At 38.8% G+C, this 27025-nt stretch overlaps 1 protein-coding gene and 1 non-coding gene across 3 annotated transcripts in view; both read left to right on the forward strand.

Moving 5' to 3' along the window:
- WDR26 (WD repeat domain 26) overlaps positions 1-25315 on the forward strand; it is a 46997-nt gene extending 21682 nt beyond the window's left edge. For both annotated transcript variants that reach the window (XM_056107247.1, XM_056107238.1), the window contains exons 8-14: positions 5388-5528; positions 8813-8932; positions 11550-11695; positions 11994-12072; positions 12341-12470; positions 17148-17333; positions 20888-25315. In XM_056107247.1, the coding sequence (XP_055963222.1) occupies positions 5388-5528; positions 8813-8932; positions 11550-11695; positions 11994-12072; positions 12341-12470; positions 17148-17333; positions 20888-20913 (828 nt within the window). In that variant the 3' untranslated portion in view covers positions 20914-25315. The remainder of the gene's footprint in view (positions 1-5387; positions 5529-8812; positions 8933-11549; positions 11696-11993; positions 12073-12340; positions 12471-17147; positions 17334-20887) is intronic.
- Positions 3758-3897, forward strand: LOC130017311 (small nucleolar RNA SNORA29). Its single transcript, XR_008791380.1, has one exon. It is a non-coding gene; the product is annotated as a small nucleolar RNA SNORA29 (small nucleolar RNA).
- Positions 25316-27025: the final 1710 nt, after the last annotated feature.

Below are 27025 nucleotides of genomic sequence, written 5' to 3' on the forward strand. Positions count from 1 at the left end.
TTTTTAATTTCAACTTTGAGCTTTTGCAGGAATTGTTTTACAAATGTGCATGAAACAGTTTTTTCAGTTAAAAAATAGTTTGCTCTAAGTTTAGAAGCAAATCTTTGTATGTCTGAAGTATCACTATAGGGGAGTATAGAAGATCTGCTTCTAGATGATTGTAAGCTATTCTGAAAGACATAGCCTGCTTATTAAATTATGGTGTATTTTGACCTAAATGTCTTCTCCCAAAGAAGAATCAGAAGTAGTTTCATTATTAACTATATGATTTTGTCAAAACTTGTTGGTTTGGACTTCGAATTCATGAATGAATGATGAGCTTTTCTTCAGGAACAGTGACAAAACGAAATACAATAAGCACATTTGTCATTTCATCCTCAGTATCCTCCAAGGTGCCAGGGAGATCATCGCAGCCAATCCCTCTGTGCTTCAGAAATGACGCTGCTTATGGCCTATGGGTGGGGCCAGGTGGAGGCACCTCCACTACTGGGTTGGCTCCTGGGCTGCATGTTTGGCCTTGGGACATGCTTGAGGACCCACTTCAGGAGTCCACAATAAGAACATTTGAGTTGTGACTTCGCTTTATTTTTGGCTATGCATATCCAGCAGTATTCAGCCTTATTCTGGCGGCTGTGCTCAAATATAATTCTAGGCAGTGCTCAAGGGACCATATGTGAGTAGCGGGTCAGAACTGGGTGGGTCATGTGCAAGGCAAGTGGCTTATGTCCTGTTTCTGGCCCTTATCAGTGACATTTCTGACAGGAAAATTGGAAGCCTACTTTAATCAGAATAATTCCTTGCTCATTTCTTTTTGTTTGTTTATGGACCATCCATCCTGCGATGCTCAGGGATTGCTCCTGGCTCTGCACTCAAGAATTACTCCTGGCAGTGCTCAGGGATGCCAGGGATTGAACCCAGGCTGGCAGTTTGCAAGGCAAGCACCCTACTCACTGTATTGCTTCAGCCCTGGTTCCGAGCCCATTTCAATTTTTTTTCTTTTATTTTTATAAAGTTGTTCACAATGATTTATTACATTCATTATTCCAGCACCAGTCCCACCACCATTACACCTTCCCACGACCATTATTTCCAATTTTCCCAACCAGCACCCAAGCCTACCCCAATCGCGGGCCCTAAATAATTTATTTTGTATTGCTTGTTATGAATAATTCACTAAAAATGATCAAAAAAGATATCCTTAGAAGAAAGTGTGTGGAGAGTGTTGTCTCTCACCCTGGAGCCATTAAGTCCTTGTAGAAGAGATTACTAATGCGTTGTTACAGGCTCAGCCTTGTGTGTTAATATTAATCGAGATTGGTTGCCTTCTACTTTGCGTCCCATCCAATGTGGTGTACTACTCCTGGCATATATATCAGTGGTGTACAGTTTGAGATGTCGGAGTGCTCCAGGAATTTTAAAATTTTGAGTGGGGTGATACAGCTGGAGTGAAATTTTTAACTGGCTGGAAATTTTGGGATGCCAGGAATTGAACCTATGAGCATCTCTGCAGCTTGTTGATCTCTCTCAAAAATCAGTTTGAGTCTCTGGATCATGGCTGGTTAATGAGCTTCTATGGCACCTGAGACAGTTCATGGGCATGATTGCCAGGCTCCCTGAACAGGGGGATGGAGGAAAGTCACCCATCCCTGACTTGGAGAGCCTGGAAATTTCTGTCCCAAAACCTGCATATCTGAACTTTTCAACAGATTCATTCCTGGATGAGGCTCATCCCATTTCTAACTGCTTGTAGGTCATTGCCATTGGAATTGCAACCAGACTTTACTGGCTCTGTGAGTCTTTAAACCAGTTTTTTTTTTTGTTTTTTTGGGTTTTTTGTTGTTGTTTTGCTTTTTGGGTCACACCCGGCGATGCACAGGGTTACTCCTGGCTCTGCACTCAGGAGTTACTCCTGGTGTTGCTCAGGGAACCATATGGGATGCTGGGGATCGAACCTGGGTCGACCGCTTGCAAGGCAAATGCCCTACTCACTGTGCTGTCTCTCCAGCCCCATCTTTAAACCAGTTGACTGAACCTTAACTTACTGCTTTTCCTAACTCACTTCTAGCCAAATAGACTCCTTCCATTTCTTTTTCACATTCAATTTTAGTCCCCCTAAACCAAAGCCTAGAGATTTTCTTCAAACATTTCTTACTCATGCTGTCATGTCAGTTTCATGATCCAAATATATTTTTTGTTCGGGTGGGGAAGTGGGTTGGTGACCCTGGGGTCACTCCCAGCAGTGCTCAGAGAACTGTGCTGCACCAGGGATTGAGCCCTGGCCTTCAGCATGCAAAATACGCACTCAGTCCTTTGACTTCTTCCCCACAGTATATTTTTATCTGACCACTTTTCAGGTTAACCATGTTGAGCTGGCTGGAGTGGGAGTAAGCCCTGAGCAGTGCTGGGTGTGGTCCAGAAGGAAACAGTGTGTAGGCTCTTTATCAGCCTGTGTCTCTTGGCTGATTCATCTCCCACATTGTTGCATGGGTTCTCTTTTCTCTTTTTTTTTAAATACTTGAAGAGCAAGCCTCTATGGGGTTATTTAGTGTTTGTTGTTTGGGCCACACATGCTGATGCTCCTGGATCTGCACTCAGGAATTACTCTTGGTGGTGTTTGGGGACCATATGGAGTACCAGGGATTGAACCAAGGTCGGCCACATGAACGACAAGTGCCTTACTCATGGTACTATCTCCTGCTGCCATGGGTTCTCTTTCTAAAACCAGATACCATACTTATCAACTTATCAAAATTCTAAGCAACTCTGAACTCTTAGGGTAAAACAACCTCTGTTCTAAATTAAAGATACCACTTCCATCACTTGCTGTTCATGTTTGCACTCTGCTGTTTATCTTGCTCAGCTCTGGCTTCATCATCTTGGCAGCCCAGTTTGGGATGGCTATTTTTCTTTCCTATACTATACACAATGACTGATTTCTAACCTTCCTAAACTTTATCTTCTGGGAGCCAGAAAATGTCTTACCTTTTACTTCATGAGGGTTAGAATTATGGTTGTGAATAGTGCTAATGTTGATTACCACTAAATAACTCATATTTTTATTGGCGAAACTTACAAATGGTACAGTCCCTTGATAAAGCATGTGGCAGTTTCTTAAAATTATAAGAATAAGTATCAAGTTAGCATATGACCCAGCAACTTGACATCTACCTATATGCCCAGGAGAAATAAAAGCATAGGTCTGGAGCCTGGGGAGCTATCTCAGTGACCTAGAGAACATGCTTTGCATGTAAGAGCCCCAGATGTGGCCCCAAAACTAATGAAAAATGTCTACCATTATTTATAATAGTCAAAAAGGGAAGCAATCCAAATGTTTATCAGCTGATGAGAGGGTTAACAAAACACAGTATATCCATAAACTATTAAGGAATGAAATACTGATAATTTCTACAAGATAGATCAGCACTAAAAACATGAGATAATGGGCTGGAGCAATAGTACAGTGGGCATTTGCCTTGCATGCAGCCAACCTGGGTTCAATCCCTGGCATCCCATATTGTCCCCTGAACATTGCCATGAGTAATTCTGAGTGCAGAACCAAGAGTAACTGAGCATCACTGGCTGTGACCTAAAAATTAAAAAATAAATAAGAATAAAAACATAAGATGATGCAAGCTCCAGGAAAAATGAAGTCATGAAATTTGCTTATAAATAGATAGATGTGGAGAGTATCTTACTAAGTGTAATGAGTCAAAAGAAGAGGGACAGATAATGGTTGCACTTATTTGTGGGATATTATTTTCCCATTTGATGGCTACATTTTCTCCTACTGATAGATTTTAGTAGCTCTGCTTGTGGGATAGAGTGAAACTGCTGGGATCTGAAGGGGGAGGATTTCTCTGTGTCCTCCTCCTATATGAAATGGCTGGACAGAAAAAAAAGAGAGAGGGAGAGGGAGGGAGGGAGGGAGGGAGGGAGGGAGGGAGGAGAGAGAGAGGGAGGGAGGGAGGGAGGAGAGAGAGAGGGAGGGAGGGAGGGAGAGGGGGGAGAGAGAGAGAGAGAGAGAGAGAGAGAGAGAACCTAGTATGAGACTAATACCCATTGAGAAAAGAAATGGGCCAGAGGACTGATCCACCGTTGGAAGCTTGCAACAAGTGGTTGGGGTGGGGGAGAGCAGTTACAGAATAGAGAATGGACCAGTCTGACAAAGATAGTTGGAAATCAGCATTCAAGAACTGAATGCTGGAAGTAAGTAAAGGAACAAACATGATAAGCTTTCAGTACCTGTATCACAAGCTGTAATGCCCAAAAGGAGAGAGAGAAAGGAGAAAAGTACCGGCCATAGAGGCAGGCTGGGGTGTAGGGGGTGGCAGGAGGGAAACTTCAGGACATTGGTGGTAGAAAATGTACACTGGTGAAGGGACAGGTTTTGGAACATTGTATGACTGAAACCCAATCATGAACAACTTTGTAACTGTCAGGGTCGTTCAGTTAAAAAAAAATGAATGGACATGGGAAAAAAATAAGATGAAAGAAATGATGAAAGACAATGTTATGTGATCCCATTTTTTATGAACTGTATAGTGTTGACAATCCATAGAGAAAATAACAGTATCAAGGGAATTAGAAGAGTAGTTGGTTATGATATGGGATTTCTTTTTGGACTGAAGAAAATTGTAAAATTGGATAGTAATGATGGTTGTATAGCCTTGTCAATATATAAGAACTATTAAATTACATCCTTCTGAAGGAATTTTTTGACCCCATACATGTAATACCTGACCTGAGTCCCTTTCCGTACCATAAGATACATTTTATAGGATGAAAGTTGTACCTCAATAAAACTATTTTAAGAGGCCAGGGAAGAGTTTACAGATAAGAGTGCCATACATGTCATTTGAGAGGCTCTGGGTTATATCTCCAACACTACAAAAATTAAAAATCAGTGAGAAGTATCTTATTAGACCATTTCAGTCTCTTTCAGAGCTTTCCAAGTTAGTCTCCTTTGAAAGGTCTGGGTGACTGGGGGTAGAGGAGGTATAATGGGTTCTTCCATCTAGCATACAATATATAGTAGCTGTTGGAGCAGCAATGAGTTTATGAACCAGAGAGAGTTTGCCTTCAGCATGACTGGCTCAGTTTCGATCCTCAGCACTCCATATCTCCCCCAAGCCCACCAGAAATTATCTCTGAGCCTGGAGTAAACCTTGAGCACAACCAGATGTGACCCAAAAACCGAGGAAAAGGAAATGTGTTTAGTAAGTACCTTAAAGCTTCAGGTAGGGGATAAAGATTGATGAAATATAAGACCTACCTCAGATTTTATCAAAGAACATCTTTGCAGTTACTTAAATTCTTAAATTACTATGCAAAAAGGCAGTGAATTCCAAGGATCAAAGGTAACAGAATTGTCTGTTTTTCCTCCTTAGGATACACACCTACTAAAACTGCTTAAGACATTAGAAGGACATGCTTACGGCGTTTCATACATTGCTTGGAGTCCAGATGACAACTATCTTGTTGCTTGTGGCCCAGATGACTGCTCTGAGCTTTGGCTTTGGAATGTACAAGTGAGCAAGTTTCATCTTTGATTTATAAAGCTCTTAAGTACTACATGCATAATCATAAAAATGTGTGGGCCATAGAACAGCACACACCTGCATAAGTTACCATAATCTGTCTTAAAAAAGATGATTTTTTTTAAAAGATCCCAGCTATGTATACCAATATGTTTAATGTTAGGTTTAAACTTGAGTTTTTAAAAGAAAGATACAAAAGTATTTTCAGGAATATTGCGCTTGTGTAAAATTCATATTATTTGCTGTTGTACTTTATACCAAAGAATAGATTTCATAGTTTTAGAGTTATAAAATTGTTTTCTGGGGCCGGATCGATAGTACAGCGGGAGGGCGTTTGCCTTGCACTCAGCTGACCCAACTTCTATCCCTGGCATCCCATATGGTCGCCCAAGCACTGACAGGTGTGATTCCTAGTGCAGAGCCAGGAGTAACCCCCTGAGTATTGCCAGGTGTGACCCAAAAAGCAAAAAGGAAAAAAAAATTGTACTGAAATGAAATGTTCTGAGAGAAAACATGGGTATTAATCCAATTTTCTGTCCTAAGGACAATCTCACAATCTCCTTAGCTATATTTAATAGTCTTACCTAGCTTAGTTTTAGTAAATGGTGTTTCTAGTTATTAAGAGCTTAATTGTTATTTCTAAGTTCACACTTAATATTTATCCAGGGCTGCATTTTAGAAAAGACTTAGCATTGTGTTTATTCCATTATACACATAATGGATACTAGATACCATTTTTGAAGTGATAAAGTTATCACGGTCACGGTCCTCCCGTTGTTCATCGATTTGCTCAAGCAGGCCCAGTAACGTCTCCATCATGAGACTTGTTGTTACTGTGTTTGGCATATCGAATACGTCACGGGTAGCTTGCCAGGCTGTGCCGTGTGGGCAAGATACTCTCGGTAGCTTGCCGGGCTCTCCAAGAGGGGTGGAGGAATCGAACTCGGGTCGGCCATGTTGGCCGCTTGTAAGGCAAACGCCCTACTGCTGTGCTATCGCTCCAGCCCGATAAAGTTATAATTCAAAAAATTTAAATTCTTTAAATTGATTGCATTTCTTATATTTCAGTCCCCTTAGAAAAAGAATTGTTCAGGTTATACTTTAAGATAAGTGTGCATTTAATGGAGATCAGGTTTAAGTCTGGGGACATACATGTAAGTTGGTTTTTACCAAGTGCAGGTAATAATCCATAGACATAAATACTAAAGATAGCATAGAGAACATAACGACTAATATATGCCTGAAGAATTACGCACTATAGCTCTGATTCTGCTGTCTATAAGAGTAAGCTTTTCTGCTGCTAAGTCATTTGTTTAGGTTTCAACCGAGTTTCATTAGAATTTTGAGTTGAAAGAAAGATAAAATGATGACCTTTATACTTATAACCCTAAATTGTACAGATCGCATTTTGTTATATTTTGTGTGTACATATTTGCCTACAAATATTCATATGTACTTAACATTTATCTATATCCAAAACATTTCATAGAAAATTAAATAACACTTTCTTTTTAAAAGTTTAGCTATATTGATGTTCTTCCAATATAGCCAAATACAGTTAAGTAATCTGAGTAATATACATTCCATGATTTAAATTTTTTTAAATACTGTTTTAATATGTGATTTATGCCATTTTTCTCAGATCAAGGTTTAATTAGTATAACCAATGTTAATATTTGGGATTGAGTGAGTTCAAAGGGGCAGCAAAGCATGCAATAGGATATGATAGCTCTTTCTCTAGAGAGAAATACTAAAGATAGCATACAGAACACCCTGCCTCAGGTGAGTCTGACCTAAAAAATAAAATTCCTTTATTCCATAAAAGCTTTTTCCCCTTAGTGGGCAACAGTCTGTGATCATAATTGCTTAATAGAAATCCTTGTAATGTTTGTGGGGCTGGAGTAATAGCACAGCGGGTAGGGCGTTTGCCTTCCACACGGCCGACCCGGGTTCAATTCCCAGCATCCCATATGATCCCCTGAGCTACCTCCAAGAGTAATTCCTGAGTGCAGATCCAGGAGTTAATCCCTGTGCATTGCCAGGTGTGACCCAAAAAGCCAAAAAACAAAAAAGAAATCCTTGTAGTGTTTGTGTAGTCCTCCTTTTGAATCAGTTTTGAATCTCTGAAGTTAAGCTGTGTTCCAGTTTAAATATTTTATTTATTGCTTTCTAGACTGGTTCTAAAAGAGCTCTTAATTTTCAAATTGTCCCTTTATATTTTTAGGTAGGAAGGTTATCAGTTACTAGCTTCATATAGTCAAGTATCCTAGCATGACAAAACGAAGGATATATCTGTCTTCAGAAATTATTGTTTAACGAAGTTATGAATGGAATATATCAGGGACTTACTGGTACATGTGTGTTTATATTTCTACACTTTAACTGTTACCATCAAGTAACCATAAAAGAAAGCAACTATGGGAAGATTAAAATTGCTGTTTTTTCCCCCCAGTGTTAAAGACATCTGATTTTCTATTTTTTATGCCCTCTCTGCTTTTATTATTTGGCCCCATTTCCTGACCATGCACTTTGTTTTTCACTCTTTTTTTTTTTAACTTTTGATTACCCATTTCTCACAGGAAAATTATGCCCATGTACTTTTTATTATATCAAGGGCAACTATTATCTCTCAGATCCAGTTTCTAATACATGAACAAAGTGGAATCAAGACTAGATTAAATGGTAGGTGTCTACATTCTAAGTTGAATAACTTAGGGAAAAAAATCACAGGCATCTCTATGAGGGTTATAGCACTGAATAGTCGTAGTTGCAAATGCTTTTTAGAATGACTGCTAAACAGGACAAAAGTTCCTCTTCCTACATTTCATACTTTTTCATTGACAAAGATATATATAAGAAAAATTATTTTCATTTTTCTTCCCTACTCTATTTGAGCATCTTGAATATGAAATTTAACCTATTTAGATTGTCTACATCCTTGACTTAATTTAAGGGCATGGCACCTCAGAAGGAATAGCTATGTAGTGTGGGACTTTTATGTAGATTGTACATGTTAGTTTTTGTGAATTTGATTTGAATTTATTTATATCTGTTCATCAGGTTATGTATGCCAAGCATTGCTCAAGTACTTAATATTTCTTCTGAATTTTATAATTCTTTATTGCTGGATCTATTAAAACAAGTCATCCTTTCTGTAGAAATACCAGACTAACCAGATAGACCAATTACTCTGTTTTGTTTTGTTTTGTTTTCTTTACATATTCCCTCTAGAGAGATATCTTTAAAGTCTTATCTGCTATTGTATTTTTTTGTAGACGGGAGAGCTCAGGACAAAAATGAGCCAGTCTCATGAAGATAGTTTAACAAGTGTGGCTTGGAACCCAGACGGGAAACGCTTTGTGACTGGTGGTCAGCGTGGGCAGTTCTATCAATGTGTGAGTATTTAGTGCTCCTTTTACAGTGCCTGCTTGGTTTTAAAAGCTAATTTGGTTTTGAATTTATATGACTACCATCTTTTTTGGGTGAAAAAGAATAGAACTTCCCCAGTAGAACATTATTTTGCACAAAACTGTAGGGTTTTTACCCTTTTTGGTGGTGGAAAGTGTACACCTTCTTATTCTCTCTCTACTTTTGGACAGTATTTTGGTTTTTTTGTTTTGGGGCCATATCCTGCTCTGCTCAGGACATACTCCTGGCTCTGCATTCAGGGATCACTTCTGGCAGGGCTCAGGAGACTGTATGGGATGCTGGGGATCAAACTGGGTCTGCCTTGTGCCCATCCCTCTGTACTCTCTCTGCCCCCCCCCCCATTAGATAATGCTTACTTTCTATTATATTTTTAACCCCTCAAATTTTTGAATTTTAAAAAAAGCTGAATTTTAGGGCTGGAGCGATAGCTCAGCAATAAGGGCATTTGCCTTGCACACGACCAACGCAGGTTTGATTCCCAGCATCCCATATGGTCCCCCGAGCATCGCCAGGAGTAATTCCTGAGTGAGTGCATGAGCCAGGAGTAACCCCTCTACTTCACCAGGTGTCACCCAAAAAAGCAAAAAATAAAAAACAAAATAAAACTAAAAATGCTGAACTTTATGAAATTATCTTAAATATTTGAGTAGTAATAGTGATGAAGAATGCTACCAGAAAACTTCAGTCTTTATTTTGTCAGCGCCAAACGCAGTAACAACAAAGTCTCCAATGGAGACGTTACTGGGCCTGCTCGAGCAAATCGATGATCAACGGGAGGGCCTGTCCTGCTAATCTTTAGATTTTGGGGGAACAGGTAAAAGTGATAGGAATGCAGTGTTTTACTGTATCTAGATTGTGTCTCATAGCACCAGCACCCATAAGCACTTTCATATTTTTCCCCCTCAGTTTTTCTTTATGGTGCCAGAGATTGACCTCTATCTTGTGCGTGCAAGGCATGTGCTTTACCCCCCAAACCACATCCCCAGCCACCAGATTTTTTGTTGTTGTTTCAGTTTTGTTTGGGGGCCATGCCTAAAACGCAGGAAGGCTACTCCAGCCCAGTTTTTTTTTTTGGGGGGGAGGGGTCACTCCACATGGTAGTCAGGATACCATTTAGTGCTAGAATGCCACATCTCTTGATACAGAGCGAGTACTCCAGCTCATTGACCTGTCTCCATAGCCCCCAAGATTTATTTTCAAGGCTAAAGGTTTACCAAGTCACTTAGTGTAGCTAAAGATAGTGTATCATGAAAAGATATGTAGGAGGCAAGGAGGTATTCAGAAGGCTAGGGCACATACTTTACACGAAGAGGGTGTGATCCCTGCACAGCTTGGAGTATCTAGAGTATTGCTAGGACCCCTGCCTTTCTACTCAAACCTGGCACTGCTTGGTATGACCCAAAAGCCAAAAAGAAAAGCACTCAGTGTAGCCAAAACAAGTAAGCTTTTCTCTCATAAAATTGGATGTGAAATTTATGGAGATTGGTATCCTGTTATCTAAGTGATGATTTCCTGGATACAAGATGATCACCAGTATATCTGCTTATTTTCCCATTCCATGCAATTTAAACACCAGGATGCAGGTCTTATAGTCCGCTATTTGCAGAATGGGAAGGGGAGTACCTTTCAGAGCTTTGAGTCCTCTATGAGATAATGATCCTAAGAGCAAGTTATAAATTGGGTTAAGTGGCTTTTTTGTTTGTTTTTGGGCTACACACACAGGCTGAGCTCTGGGCTTACTCGTGGCCCTGCACTCGGGTTACTCCTGTCAGGGCTCAGGGCACCATTTGGGATGCTGGGAATCAGATTTAGGTCGGCCACATGCAAGGCAAGTGCCCTATCCACTGTACTGTCACTCTGACCCCTATAAAGTACTTTAAAACATCTAACAGAAGGGCCGGGGAGATGCCTCAAAGAGCTGGAGTACAGACCATACTGGGTTCAACTCTTGACACTGTATGATTCCCTACCACCACTGGTGTGGCCCCCTAAGCAAAAATAAACTAATATAATTTATAACAAACGCATACAATTTAGAAAGCTGTAATTAATGCTTTCACTGTTTTTATATGATAAAACCTGAAGAGTATATAGAAAATGCCAGTAGTTTTTTTTTTTTTTGGTTTTTTTTTTTGGGGGGGAGGTCACACCCAGTGATGTACAGGGGTTACTCCTGGCTCTGCACTCAGGAATTACCCCTGGCGGTGCTCAGGGGATCATATGGGATGCTGGGAATCGAACCCAGGTCTGCTGCTTGCAAGACAAACGCCCTACCCTCTGTGCTATCTCTCCAGCCCCCCCAGTAGTAGTTTAATCTTCTAATAGTAAAACCTTTATTTGAGAATCTATGAAGGTTGTTAAAAGAAGCCGAATTTTCAGAAGCTCTTTACCCTCCCCTTTAGATATTATTGTAATAAAATTTGCCCTTTATTAATATTTTCCTAGGGAACAGTTAGATTGAAATCTGTCCTCGGAAAGTACAGTTTTTTTTTAAAAAAAGATTTTGCTAAGCGAATTTTCTGGTTCTTTGTTTCCTGAACACTGTTCAACTGTGAAGTTAAGTAGTGATTTTCTCCTGCTCAGGATTTAGACGGTAATCTTCTTGACTCCTGGGAAGGAGTGAGAGTGCAATGCCTTTGGTGCTTGAGTGACGGGAAGACTGTTCTGGCATCAGATACACACCAGCGCATTCGGGGATATAACTTCGAGGACCTTACAGATAGGAACATGTAACTATTTTTTTATTCATTATATAACAGTTATCCACTGTATGGTAAAATGTGCAGTATAACTATTTCAAAAGAAAAGTTTTTATTGTGTTTTAGAGTTTGATTTTGGTTTGACTGTATAGTAAATTGGCTGTTTGGTGAGGTGTGGTACTTAGTAGTCAACCTTTTCTTCATTACAGTGCATAATCGTGTTTGCAGACAAAAATTGTATTAAAACTCACATTTTCTATTATAATCATTTGAATGATTTTATTATTCTTAGTACGTTGATTTTTAGCCATTTAATTTCTCTTTACAGAGTACAAGAAGATCATCCCATAATGTCTTTTACTATTTCAAAGAATGGCCGATTAGCTTTGTTAAATGTAGCAACTCAGGTAAGTCTAGTAATATAATTCTCAGAAAAATATAGTTTAAATTGTATATTTTTTCTGTATATATGTATATATATACATACAAATATTTCTGCTAATTCTTAAATTTATTGCATATATAATCAATCACAAATGAACTAGAGCTTTGTTACTGGACATAAATTGAAAATAAAAATGTTCACAGGCAAACAATAGTCATAGGCAAACAGATAATTTTGTATTTTTCTGGAATTGAAGTTTAAGAAATACCTATGTTCTTATTTATTTGCAGGGAGTTCATTTATGGGACTTGCAAGACAGAGTTTTAGTAAGAAAGTATCAAGGTGTTACACAAGGGTTTTATACAATTCATTCATGTTTTGGAGGCCATAATGAAGACTTCATCGCTAGTGGCAGTGAAGGTAAATAGTTTGTGTCACTCTCAGATCACATAATCATAGTGGGTGGGTTCGTTAATTCCATTTGTGAAGGTAGCAAATATCTCCAAGCAAATTCAGAATGTTAGATTTTAAATTGTTTCCTATAGAGTATTATTAGTGCCTGTTCTGGCCTTGTGAAAGTGTTTGTTATACAACATATATCAAATAAGAGATGCGGTGCTTGAGGGATAAATCAGAGGGCAAAGCATCTGCTCTGCGTGTCAGAGGCCCAGGTGCCCTGTGCTACCTGGTTCTCAGTACCTCAAGAGAGACCCGAGGCACAGAGCCTTGTGTGTCTCCCCTGCAAAAAAAAAAAAAATTTTTTTCTTAAATATGTTAATCTTTTTCATGAGTCTGATGGCTTTCAGAGGTTAGTAATATTTAAAAATTTAAGATTAATTCTGTTTTACCGCAACATGGGTATAACTGACTATACTTAGGTCTTAAGAATTTCTTTAATGTGCAAAGAATGATTGAGTTTAATCATTTTTTTATTGGTACAGGAAAACTGACATTATAGAGTTGTCTCTACAACTTTTTCAAATAAACTTAACTTTCCTAACATCAGTATTTCAAGCCAGCATGTTGGTCTAATTTAAGACTTAAGATGTTCAAGGGTCAGGTAATAGTACAGCCCTTGGAACACATGCCTAGATTGCACCTGACTTGGATTTGATTTCTGGCACTGTGGTTGTCCCCTGAGCTTTGTTAAGCACAGCCCTGGAGGCCCCCAATTCCTGTCCAGGTGGCCCAAGGATCCTCAGCTCCACAGGGCCTAGACATTCCAGTGACCTCAGCCCTCTGCATTGAACTACATGCTCCATTGGCCAAGAATCCCTGGTAGGACCCCTGAACCTCTTGAGCACTTCTTTAAGATACCAGAAGCAAAGAGTAGTAGCAATTGTTGCAAATTTCCATTCAACACTTTGTGTTTGATTTGGGTACTACTTCCAGCTCAGTGTCGAGAGGTTCCTTGGGCAGTGTTCAAGGAACCATGTGGGACCAGGGGTCCTGCATGCAAACATACACTGTAGCCCTTTGAGCTCGCTCCCCAGCCCCTCAGCATAATATTAAGTACCCACTAAACTACTGATTCTAACTGTACCTAATTAAGTCACTTTAAAAACATTTAGGCCCGCTCCTCAAGCCCCTGTTCTCTCTTGAACACTATCTCTCTTGCTTCTCTCTGTTTCTTTGCATATTTCCACTCTGGAGAAGTCTATGTTCTCTCTAAAATATGTGCGTCTTCCTCTCTCTCCCCGCATACCTTTCAGAATAAGAATCAATAAAACCTACTACCTTCTTCACACACACACACAGATCATTTTGTGGAGATTTTACTTGATTTTGTTTTGGGACCATACTGAGCAGTGCTCAGGGACTGCACCCGCTGGTGATGGGAGACGGTGCAGTGCCAGGGTCCCATCAGGGTTAGCTGCATGCAAAGCAGGGACCTTAACCCTGGACTAGCATCTCTCCTCCCCTGGCTCTAGCTTTACAAGATAAACCAAGAAATGGAATAATGTTGGTAAACATTTGGTAATGTTTTCATTCTGTGTTTATTATCACTAGTTTGGACAAAATAAATCTGATATGAATAAATAGGATTACAAAATGATACTTGACTTTTTCTGTGTTTGTAAGGTATATTTAGAAGTTAGGACAAGAGCTTGAGAGAGGGTACAGTGCGTGGGGCATTTCCTTGCACTTAGCCAACCTGGGTTCAATCCCCACTATCCCATAGGGTCCCCTGACCATCACCAGGTGTGGGCAAAAAAAAGAAAAAAGTTGTGGTGGGGGAAGGATTAGGACAAAGAGAAACATTTAAGAATTTAGATTTTAATGTCAAAGTGTTAGGATTTATCTATTTTATTTTTCTTAGCCAAAGAAAAACCTACCTAACATGAGATTGAAAAGGAGGAGAGTTGTTGCTGAGTTAACAGTTGTGAAATGACTGCTTTGCAGTCAGAAAAAAAATTCCTTTTTGCCTACTCAGCCATTTTCTTTCAGATTCTCTACTTATTTATATTATATAGTCTGTTTATAAAGACTTTCACTTGCTTTTTAACGTCACACACTTGAAGATGTCTTTCCATGTAATCTATTTATTCAACCCCCTCCCTCTTAACTGCCTCCCTATCCCCTGGGACAGATTATATGTGTCCCAGGTATTTAAAATATTACATGTGTTGTAGGTGTTTACATGTGTCATAGGTGTTTAAAACATGATTACATGTGTCGTAGGTGTTTAAAATATGACTACCATTTATCCCTAGTAAAGCCAAACTATTTTTAAGTCTAACCTGATGTTCAACTAAGCCTGAAGAATAAAGCAACTAAATAACATCCTGTTTAGGGCTGGTGGCTGGTAATGAAACATAACTAAGAGATGTGTTCTCTGAATTCCAGGTAATACAAAAAAGAGGAGTAAGTGTTCTCCTGTTTTAGATTTTGAATGGTTCTGAAATAATAGAACATCAGTTGGATAGAGTAAATATAGTATTTCTGAGGGTGACCATAGTATTTCATTATTTATGGGGAATATAATCCAGGGATTTGTGTTTCAAAATAGGTATTTATGGGGGCTGGAGCAATAGCACAGTGGGTGGGGCGTTTGCCTTGCATGTGGCCGACCCGGGTTTGATTCCCAGCATTCCATATGGTCCCCTGAGCACTGCCAGGGGTAATTCCTTAATGCAAAGCCAGGAGTGCCCCTGTGCATTGCTGGGTGTGACCCCCAAAAAAAAATAGGTATTTATGGGCCAGAGAGATAGTACAGGGCTAGGGCACTTTCTTGCACAGGTCCACCCCCTTTCAATGCCCAGAATCACTTGTGTTCCCCCAAGCCTTGCCAGGAATGATTCCTGAGCACACAGCCTGGAATAAGCTGTGAACACCGCTGGCTGTGGCCCCAGAACTAAATGTCTGTCTACTAGCCAGTAACAAAGCAGTTAGAAAACCTTTCCCCAGAACATTAGTGCCATTATTCAAGTTTTTTCAGCCATTATATAGAAAACTACTTAAACTCTTATGTAGGTCTAAGTACTAGATTCCCTGAACTGTTAGAGCAAGTAGAACTTCCTTATAAAGTCAGTAATTCTGACCTTGACTGCTTCAAGCCTTTGTTTTGTTTTACCTCTTCAGCACCGTCTTCCTTTGGATAGGTGTTTATAAAAGAGTTATTTAAAATTGCTAAACAAATAGCTTATAAGGTATTAATTACCTTGTAAGTGAAAATAAGTTCAGTTCTTTAATAAGTCCCTTTTAAAAGACTTTTGTTTCACATGCAAAATGGTTAAATGCAAACCCTCTTTAAAAAAAAAATAAATTGGTTTTGGGCCTCACCACAAGTGCTAAGGTCTTATTTCTGGCTCTGCACTCAGGGATCACTCCTGGTGAACTCTGGGGACCATATGGGTGCCAGGAATTGAACCTGGCTTCCGCACATAAGGCAGTAGCCCTGTCTCCTATACAATCTGTCCAGACCCTAGGGTGATTTCTTGTACCAAAAGTTTAGTAGGGCTTTTGCCTTGCATGCTGCCGACCCAGGTTCAGTTCCTCCAACCCTCTTGGAGAGCCTGGCAAGCTACCGAGAATATCCCATCCGCATGGCAGAGCCTGGAAGCTCCCTCCCTGTGGTGTATTCGATATGCCAAAAACAGTAACAAGAAGTCTCACAGTGGAGACGTTACTGGTGCCCGCTCGAGCAAATCAGTGATCAATGGGAGGACAGTGTTACAGTGGTACATTCAGGTTTCCTCATTTGATAGAGTACCACTGAAAGGGCCAGCATTGACCACATAGTTGACCAACATACCATCACATGATGAGATAAATATCAATCCCAGATACAGAGTTGTAAGGAATTGGGTATCTTGTCGAAATTATTCACTAATTGACTTAAAAGAGTCATGGACCCTCAGGCTCCCGCACGTGGACTCTGATGGTACAGGTGTGAGTTGATTGTTCAGATCCAACAGTAAGGTCTTGAACGAATATCAATTCCAGTTCCCATTTATTAGCTGTTTTGCACGAGTAGATTGCTTAACTTTGAAAACTGTTCATTAAAAAGACATAATTTAAAAGTGGGGAAAGGGTAGAGAAAGTTAGTACAGGGCTTAGTACAGCCCTGAAAGTTAGGACAACCAGATGCAGCCCTTTTCCTCACCCACTTTAAAAAAAGGTGGGGGGACAGGAAATAAGCTTAGTATCCACCTCATAAATCATAAAGTTCATTAAACAGAATGGCTTAAGCACTCAGAGTTTTAACTGTCATCTTTGTCATAATTTTTTAATCTGGGTACATTATTTTCTGTCACCTTATACTTTCATAGAATTTTTCCTGTCTATCCTGCATTTGTCATTAGCCTTCCCCAATCTTTTCATCCATTGGTTTACCTCAAACAGGTTTGACTGAAAATAGATTTCTCGTCAGGTATTAAAGAATATTGTAGGTGAACTTTTGATTGACTTGTTGAGAGCTAATCACCTGTAACAGGAAAAAATACAACTTTTGCAAAAATGGCTTTTTATAAAGTATTATTTGTGTTATATTTGTCCTCTCCTTAAGTGCTAATAATGTCATATATGTAAATATATCAAATGGTAAATTAAAATTAGTTGGGTTTTTTTTCTTTTTCTGTGAATTACTCTATTCAGATCACAAGGTTTACATCTGGCACAAACGTAGTGAGCTGCCAATTGCGGAGCTGACGGGGCACACACGTACAGTGAACTGTGTGAGCTGGAACCCACAGATCCCATCCATGATGGCCAGCGCCTCCGACGATGGCACTGTTAGAATATGGGGACCAGCACCTTTTATAGACCACCAGAATATTGAAGGTAATACCATCGTGTAACATTCAGTTCTCCAAATGAAACATTACCCTTCTTATTAAAAAACACAGCACTGTTAAGCAGTACTTGAGTAAAGTGAAGATTTGTCTCCATCCTTTAGAAGTTGTACACCGTCTCGATCCACAGGAGTTTAAGTCATCTAAGATACAGTGAAGAATTTTGATTTGTTTGCTGGCAGTAGGAAGATTAAGCTGTGCAATGTGCCACCTGATTTATTGCCAGTTATGTAGAGTAGAGGGCCGGAGCAATAGCATAGCGGGTAGGGGCGTTTGACTTGCATGCGGCCGACCTGGGTTCGATTCCTCCACCGCTCTCGGAGAGCCCGGCAAGCCACCGAGTATTCTGCCTGCACAGCAAAGCCTGGCAAGCTACCCGTGATGTATTCGATATGCCAAAAATAGTAACAAGTTTCACAATGGAGACGTTACTGATGCCCGCTTGAGAAAAACGATGAACAACAGGGAGGACAGTGCTACATGAGTCTTAACTGAAAATCTTGCTTCATTATACATGAAATATTTTATACTTTTGAATACATAACTATCCCGTGTACAAAATTTGAACAGCTTTATAATGATCCTGACTGTGGAGTTGATTAGATGCACATGTCAGCACCATTTACATTTCACTGACAGGAAAGAGAAGGGAACTAACCTGCATGTCTAGCAGCATGCTAGCCCTTTATATGTACTACCTCAGCATCAAAACTTCCGCGCTCTGTAGTAGAAAATAAGTTTAGCCTTCATTTCTGTGAGCAGGAAAATGTAAGCATAGTACGAATAACAAGTGCTCCCAGGTCTTCAGACCTTGGTCTGGAAGGTTTCCCCACTAGAAGATAAAGACGTCCAGAGGCAGAAGGCTGACCTTAAACTGAGCACCAGGAGAAAAGCAGGAGACATTTCGTGTAAATACCTTGTTGCTCTTTTCCAAATAGGGCAAGTAATATATTTATCTTGCTTTCAAGTAATTTACCTAAAAAACTTTCCTCACATTTAGTCCCACTGAAATGATTAAGAAAGTTATAGTAGAGGGAAGATTTCTGGATAGCGTGTGTGTATGCTTCCAAAAAATATGTTTTGTATAATGAAACACTGAATCAGATTGACTTGGTAAGGTTTTCAGCTGAAACCAAGAGTGAAAAGCATGAAGAATACATGGATCAGGGCTAAAGTTGTAGCCCAGTGGTAGAGTACATGCCTTGTATGTATAAGGCCCTGGGTTCAGTCCCCAGCAGCCTCCCCCAACAAAAGAATAAACAACTTTATAAAAGAAATACATGGGTCAAAATTTTTAAGAACTACTCTTAGGTTGTAGTACTCTTAGGCAGGGACGGATGAAGATGTTACTGACACCTGCTCAAGCAAATCGATGAATAACGGGATGACAGTGACTCTTAGGCTAGTTAGGACCTTAAAGGACCTCTTTGTATTTGTATATTACTTGTGTTTGTTTGACATTCCAACATTCCTATAGGAAAACAACTAAAGACATAAATCTTTATTCTCTTGTCCTGTTTAGGTTTCTTCTTTTTTTTTTTCTTTTGTTTTGTTTTGTTGGTTTTTTTTTTTTTTTTTTTTTTTTTTTTTTGCCATACCCAGCAATGTTCAAGAGTTACTTCTTGAATTATTCCTGACAGTGTTTGAGGGATCGTATGGGATGCCGGGGATTGAACAAGGGTTGGCTGTGTGCAAGGCAAGCGCCCTGCCCACTGTACTATCACTCTGGCCCCCTGACCTGTTTGGGTTCCTCAGCCCTTTCTAAGGTAGATGTTTTATAGATGTTTTAATCACAGGACCAGTGGTTACATGTGCATTTCCAATTTTATCAATCTAAGTCATTTCTTTCAAATGAACATGTGGAGCAGGGATTTGGGCACGTATTAACCAATTTAACTTGTAAGTGGATTTATTTTAGATACATCCTTGAGAATTTATTTCCTGGGAACTTAAATAATTCAGAGAATTCATATAGTGGAGTGAGCCATAATTAACTTGTAAAATCTGGGTCCAGCAACTGATCCATTGTGCTTTGGCAACATAGGTAGAACCCTAACGATTTTCATTTACATGCTGTTTATGTAGATAACTTCTACGGTCTATTTTTCTCTACTTAGGGAATTTTATTTTTTGAGGAATTTAATTTTTAATGTTCTATCAAGTAGAAATTTTGGAAAATGTGTGTAGTTCATATATATGGCATAGATATGGATTCAGGCATGTATCTGAACTAGTATATATGGTATATATAAGGATTCAAACATTATAATACCTCAGTCATTTAAGTAAAAATGCATTTAATGTGACTTCATTTCTAAAAAGAATTTGCTAACTTTTTGTTAAAGGAAGATTTAAATACTATATTTTGGTTTTGGAAAAATGTATTGAATGGTATAGAGTCAGTACTAATAGATGCTGCAAAGATGGGTAAAGCTTGAAAACAACATACCAACATACGAAATGACTGAAGCTAAATACAAAAGAGTCCATATTAGAATTCCATTTATATAAAATGATCCAGATTAGGCAGTCAGAAATCAAAAGTAGACTCTAATGGCAGTTCAAGACTAGGATAGGATGTGTCTAAGGCTACTAATGAGTGCTGAAATGCTCAAAACATCATTGTCTTGATGGTCTTACAGTTCTGTGGCCATATTAGTAATAAATGGATGCATTTTATATCTTAACAATATCGGGGGTTACATTTGCTTACATATACTTCCCTTCTGTCTCCCACAAAAGAGTAAAGTGGTGGGGGCTGCAGAGATAATACAATGGTAAGGTTCTTGCCTTGCATGTGGTTGACCCAAGTTTGATTGCCAGTATCCCATATGTTCCCCCAGATACAAACAGGAATGATTCCTGAGTGCAGAGCCAGGAGTAACCTCTGAGCATCGCCAAGTGTGGCCCAAAAGCCAGAGCACACACACGTCAGAGAGAATAAAGTTGTACTGGAGAATTTTAAACTAGGCCATTTGACACAACTATTTCAAGGTTTAATTTAAGAATGAGATTCCAGGGGCCAGAGAGTTAAGGGATACAGTGCTTTCCTGCTACATAGCCAACTCCAATTCGATCTCCAGTGCTGCAGTGTTCCCCCAATCACTACTAAGAACAGAGCCAGGAGTTAAACCTAGACATAGCTGGGTGTAGCCAAAAACCAACCTCCTCCTCCACCCCCCACTCCAACCTCGTTCCCCTCCCCTCAAAAAAAATAAGGGTCTGGAAATACAGATCAGATCACTTGCCTTGCATGTGACTTGTTCTCCAGCACACACACCCCAAAAAGTATGGGTTCTAGTATTCTCCTGTATTATCCAGTATTCAAAATAATTTTGAGTTTAGACTGCAACGTATAGTCTAAGGTAATTGTTTCAAAGACTGAAAGTGCCAAGGATTTGGTGTGATTGTTTTTAATGTTATATTTTATAATATGCTCATTTTAAAGCTTACTAACGGGTGACTTTTTGTCTCTCTCTCACTCTCTCTCCTCTTCTTCCTCTCTTCCTACCCCACTCTATATTTCATCTTGTCTTCATTCAGAGGAATGCAGTAGCATGGATAGTTGATGGCGAATTTGGAGCAGACGACTTCTGTTTAACTTAAAATTAGTCGTATTTTTAATGGCTTGGGATTTGGTGCAAACAAACATGATTGATAGCTGGACAGACATGCTCGTCATGAAAAAAAAGAACCATTTCTGAAGCCCGATTGGGGCCAAACATTTACACCTTGCTTCATAGTAACCAGTTGAGATGAAGCACGTCGTAGAACGTTGTTGGACACCATGTTGAATTATACCCCCATCGGTTGTGAAGAACTGTGCTACATTCAGGCTTACCCATTGAACTCAGTATATATATTTTTTCCCTCCTGCCTTTTGTCTGGTGGGATACCATTCTTGTTGCTCTTCTGTGTAATGAAGTTTAAATGCTTGTTTGGAAAACTTTATTTAACAGTTTAGAAGGCTTGATAGAAAGAGTGCATTAGTCTGAAGAGTATACATTGGATAGGAAAGAATTTCCTTCTTCTGTTTCTCCGAATCTTTCCGCCTTATTTAGCTTGAGATCTTTGCAGCTTGGTTCATGGATTCTAGCCTTGCCCGTTGCGCAGTATATACTGATCCAGATGATAAACCAGTGAACTATGTCAAAAGCACTCTCGATATTACATTTGACAAAAAGTTTTGTACTTTTCACATAGCTTGTTGCCCCGTAAAAGGGTTAACAGCACAATTTTTTAAAAATAAATTAAGAAGTATTTATAGGATTAAAGTGACTTCATTTGTATACATTTGGAATCTAAACCAGCTTAAAAACAATTTCCTCTATCACTTAGATATGCAGTATAACTGATGCTCTTCTGGAAATACCACACGAGTCATGGTCAGAAACAGTGCTTGGAAGGACATTACACAGGAAATTAAAATAATACTTTGAAGGCTTTCCCCTTTTGTTTTGATTCCCGAAGGAACATCAGTACCTGACCTGGAAGAAGTTTAAGATTCAAAATAGCCAACATGAGAGATCAGTAATCTGTTTAGATTTTCAGCAGAGTTTATTTGAAGATCTCAATCTGGAACATTTTGGTGTGATCTAGCAAGAGAGTAGGAATCAGCAATAGAATCACTTTGGAAGTTTATAGTCTTAATTGAACTTGTTAGAACATACTTAAACTGGGTTTAGAACCTCATAGTCATTTCTCGTAATTGCCCTTAATATTTTGACATGTAGGGAGACATAAATTTAAAAAATATTCTTCTTAGTTTTTCAGATATTGCCATACTGAACCTCATTCTAAACTGGTGCTGTGGATAGTCTTTCCTTCTCCCCTCCTCTTTTATTTTAAGGAAAGGTTTCCTTCATGAAAAAAGCACTTTTAATTTGAAGAATTTCAATATAATAGAAGCCAAAAGCGTGATGTTCACATTATGCTTTGAGGAAGCCACTACCACTGAACACAGTATATTTAGTCTCCTTTGAAGTCCCCTTTTTCCTGTAAAGGATGTATATGGTGACCACAGCAGTTGCGTTGGAGAGAGGAGCTGGGGATAGTCCCAAAATAAGGTTCTGGTGAAGAAAGAACTGTGTAAGTTCCTCTTTAAGCCCAGCCAAATCTGTACTATATTATTACCATGAGTAGACTTCTTCAGGATACACAAGAGAAAAGTTTGCTTGGATCAAGAATTCTGCTGGGGGTAGGGGTAGGGAACAATGAATGGTAGCAGGGAGAGAGGAGAGATGATAGAGAGAGGGAGGGAGAAGAAAGAAAAAAACACAATTGGCCTTAAAAATAGCACAGATTCTCCCAGGAACTCGCTAAGAGTAAAATGACAGATCGTGGTCAACAGATTATCAGATTGGTATGTAAGAGATTTCTTTAAGCTCCATTTGCAGAGACCACCACTTAGAGAATCAAGAATTCCTGTTTTGATACTTCTAAGTTAAAATAACTATGTTACAGTTTATCTGGTACTTCATTTTTCTTACTAAAATTACTTTTTACTTTAAGCTTGAATAAAAATCTTCATTGATAACTGTATATAATTAAGTGGCAACTTCTCTTTACCTCAGTACAGTTTAAACCATTCATATTTTAAGTGATTCATGTATACCCTGAAGCCATTAATACACCCCTGTCTCTTACAGTAACATCAACAAAATGTGGGCATAGAAACTCCACAGCTGTTTACAAATGTGGTTACAGTGTGCCATGGTACATTTGTAACATCCACTGAGATTTGTGCCCATTCAGGGGCAATTTGGCACTCAGATTCTGCTATTCTTCACCCAGCTACCCCAAGATCTGAGTTTTCAGTGTGTTTCTGAAGGATCGTTCAAAACACTTTAAAAAAAGTGGAGTTAAAAGTGAGGCATTCCTTACAAGAACATAACTCCATTAAAACGGAGTAACAACTATGCAAAGGTTTCTATAGCAGCTAGGTGAGTTCATTTTTCAGGTCTGTCTTAACTGGCAGCTTCCTCTAGATACAGGTACTTTGCTGTGCCAATTTGCTGTCAACTTATTTTACTCATTTGCCATGCAGTAACTGTTAGAATGGTGGAATAAATGAAGGAGCCTAGGAATTGTTGGTACAAAGAATCTGGTAGCAGAATGGTCTAATCCGTAGCTATTAATTGAAAATTTTTGATAGTGCTGTAGCCTCCATATAGACACATGAGAATACTATCAAGCCAGCCACAACATACTAATATACAAATTGAAAAGTACCAATACTTTTTGCACATAGATCAAAACAGAATGGAGATTTTGGGCTCCAAAAATCAGGTTAGTAGGTTCATTTCCATGTGCTTAAAAATGTTTTTTTGTTATTCGCTGATTAAGGGCTAGAGCAACTGTGAAATTTAATGTCTTTTTCCTCCAAATAAGTGGTCATTGATAGTACAGTTAGATTGGGGATTACCAAGATTGGAGTGGGGATGATGATACAGGAATTGCGATGGAGAATTAGGAGGAATGATTTCAGTATTGGTTTGTGTATTTTATTAGTGTTCATGCCAAGCTACGTTAATGTTACTCTTATTGGCCAGGTAAATGTGTTGTATTAAACCAGGTAAGTAGTTTGAACAGGAAATATTATTTGCAGAAGCCCCTAAAAATTGGCACTTGTTAGTGGGGTGGGAGAACAAAAAAGGATTACCTAACTAAATACAAACTAATCTAAGATAACCTAGTTGAAAGGGGAAAAGATTTCATTGTTTTCTTTACCATTAAATCACAAGTAGTGATACAGTGATTTTAATTATTAGGAATGTTCTCCCACATGTGTGGCATTCCATGACATTAATAGAAAACTTTTTTCCCCCACCCTTCCCCATCTTGAAATTTTCTTTTTTAGGATGTTGATTCCTGCACACAAGAACTGACCCTATCACCTCTGCTCACAGTGGTAAATGTCTCGTACATCTCTTGAAAGGGAACTATCCATGTCAGTTTCTTTCACAGCAGAAGAATGGCTGCTTATGAATGGGGAGGAAAGAAGACATTTTTCTTAATATCCTTTTTGTCCCAACTCTAAAATGTAAATCTTGATTTGATTTTACTTTTAGATTAAGCAACTCTTTGGGTTGCTCTCCAAACTGCTCCATTTCAAAAGAAACATCTAATTTAATATAAACTGTCAACTTTAAAAAGAAGAGGTGAATTTACATTTACACTTAGACACTTTCTAAAAACAGGGTGAACTTAATTGAAATTTTTCAGTGTTGTTAAGCTATTGTTATAGTAGCTGCCCTATAGTTGCAAAAACAAAACTATAAAGACCCATTCCCTATCTACTTAATCCAGATAGCCTGGATTTGATGAATACATAGTATAAAAATGTGTGTGTGTATGTGTGTGTGTGGATACGTGTGGGTGTTGTGTGTCTGTGTGGAAGAGAGAGAGTACTTGATTCACAAAAGTCCTGGACACAGCTGTTCTAGGTTCTTGTCAATTTTACTAAGTCTTGTGCACATGTGAAGTGCCCTCTCTCAATTTAAGAATTGGTTAATACTGGTATATTTTTATAAGATTGAAATTGTGTCCCCATCTTAGACATTTTCATTATCAGGGTCAATGTGCTAAAACTGAATCATAACATTTTTAGGCACAGATGGAAAAAAAGTGTTATTGGCTCCTTGAAAACGTATGTGTGTAGCAAGGGGAGGGGAATAGATCCACAAAAGCATGTATGTACTTACAAACCAAGCTGTAGAGATCAAGAAAAGAACGTAATGAGTGTTGATCTCAAGATTTCTAAATTGTCAAGATTTACATGGCATTGTGGTGGAACTAGTTAACACTTAGAGCTTTTGGTATGTAATAACTATTTGCTATGGACTGGTTAAATGTTCCAGAGGATTGTGTTCTTAAATTTGGGGGAGGGGTCGTTTTTAACTGCCTCTCAGAATATATTTAGTAGTTAAAATTTCTTTGCTTTATTATTTCATTAAAGCATAAAAAACTTCAGGTCTCTGATATTTATTTTCACTTGTTCTACTAATTATTTACAAAACACCCTTTGTTAACTTTTATTTTATAAATGTAGTATATTAAATGTCTTTAATTTTTCGTTCGGTTGAAACTACTTTAACTTTTATTTGCTTTACTGGGAATTTTTTTAATACACTTTTTCCATGTCAGTGCGTAGCACTTAACCAATCATTTGTATTCCCTTTCAACCCAATAAACAGAATGAGTAACTAATTCTTGATGTGTTAAATCTAATAACATTAATCTGATTTCTTAAATATTACTATATGCTTAAAATAACTGACTAGGTGAACTTGAGATCCATATTTTATATTTAGGCTTGACCTGTTTGTCAAAACAGGATTCGTGTGTGTGTGTGTGTGTGTGTGTGTGTGTGTATGATATAGATGCTATATGTGGCTAGTATGTGATCCTAAGTTAATTTAGAATAATTAAAAGAGATTTACATTTTAAAGAAATCACATACCCTGCTTTGTTCAAAAACATTACATCTGGGGATCAGAGCACCAGTATAGGGGCCAGGGAATTTTCTTTGCCTGTGGCCAAACCGGGTTCCATCCCCAGTACCCGATATGGTTCTCGGAGCCTGCTAGGACTGATTCCTGAGCATAGTGCCAGGAGTATTTCCTGAGTACTTCTGGATGTGCTCCCCTCAACTCCATCCCCCAAAAAATACTTCATCTGAACTAAGAAATTTAAGCATTGGATACAGTGACTAGTAAAATACATTTCCAGTTTGAAATGAAACTGTCGTAATGAATATATGGTTCTCTATCTCCTGAGAAAATCCATTTGATATATACACACATATACATAGATATAAACACACATGTGTGTGTGTGTGTGCGCGCGCGCGTGCGTGAAAATTGGGAGCATTTGGGGGGTTTGGTTGTAGTTTGGGGTAGGGGAGCACCCAGCATTACTCAGGAAACCACGCAGTGCTGAGAATGGAACCAGGGCCATCCATCTCTCTAGCCTGCTAATTTGCATTTATAAAAAAAGAAGAAAAGGAAAATCAGTTGGGTGATTACACAAGTGATTTCATGGTTTTTACTGTATAGATTTCTGTACAGTTAAACATTTCAGCGTGAAAAAGCAGGTTAGGATCCCCCATCCAGGAATGTGACCAGGAGACATAGTGCTTGACAGTCTGCTGCCCTCTGCTTTCTCTGTTTTTCCTTTCTTGTTTTGTTGTTGTTGTTGTTGTTGTTGTTGTTGTTGTTGCTTTTTCACTACTTTCCAGGTCCCTTTTTATAGCTTCCTCTGATAAACAGCAAAAGATGGAGAAATTTTTCTACTTCAACATTACTGTTTTACAGCTCTGACAAACATACTGATGCTCTAGTTACATCATTGAATGACTTTAAATTTTTGAAAATCTTTGAAATTTAAAATTTTTGAAAATCTCTGCCTCTGATTTTTGTAGTAGTAGGCTTTTCTCCTTCCAATTTGATTGGTGTACCTCAAGTGAACTTGCTAAACAGTATCCTAATCATGCAAACAGAAGAATTTTTAGGAAATGAGCAAATAGGGTTGGGGATATGACTCGAGTGGTAGGACACAGGCCTCGCTTGTATGAGCCAGAGTTTGATGCCCAGCACTGCCAGGGTGATCCTGAAGAACGCTAGGAGTAGCTTCAGGCCCATCAGAGACTCCTGAGTATAGCTCATATAGGCTCTATGACCG

Source organism: Sorex fumeus, unplaced genomic scaffold (assembly GCF_029834395.1).
Source record: "Sorex fumeus unplaced genomic scaffold, SorFum_2.1 ptg000007l, whole genome shotgun sequence".
In the NCBI taxonomy this organism is placed as follows: Eukaryota; Metazoa; Chordata; class Mammalia; order Eulipotyphla; family Soricidae; genus Sorex; species Sorex fumeus.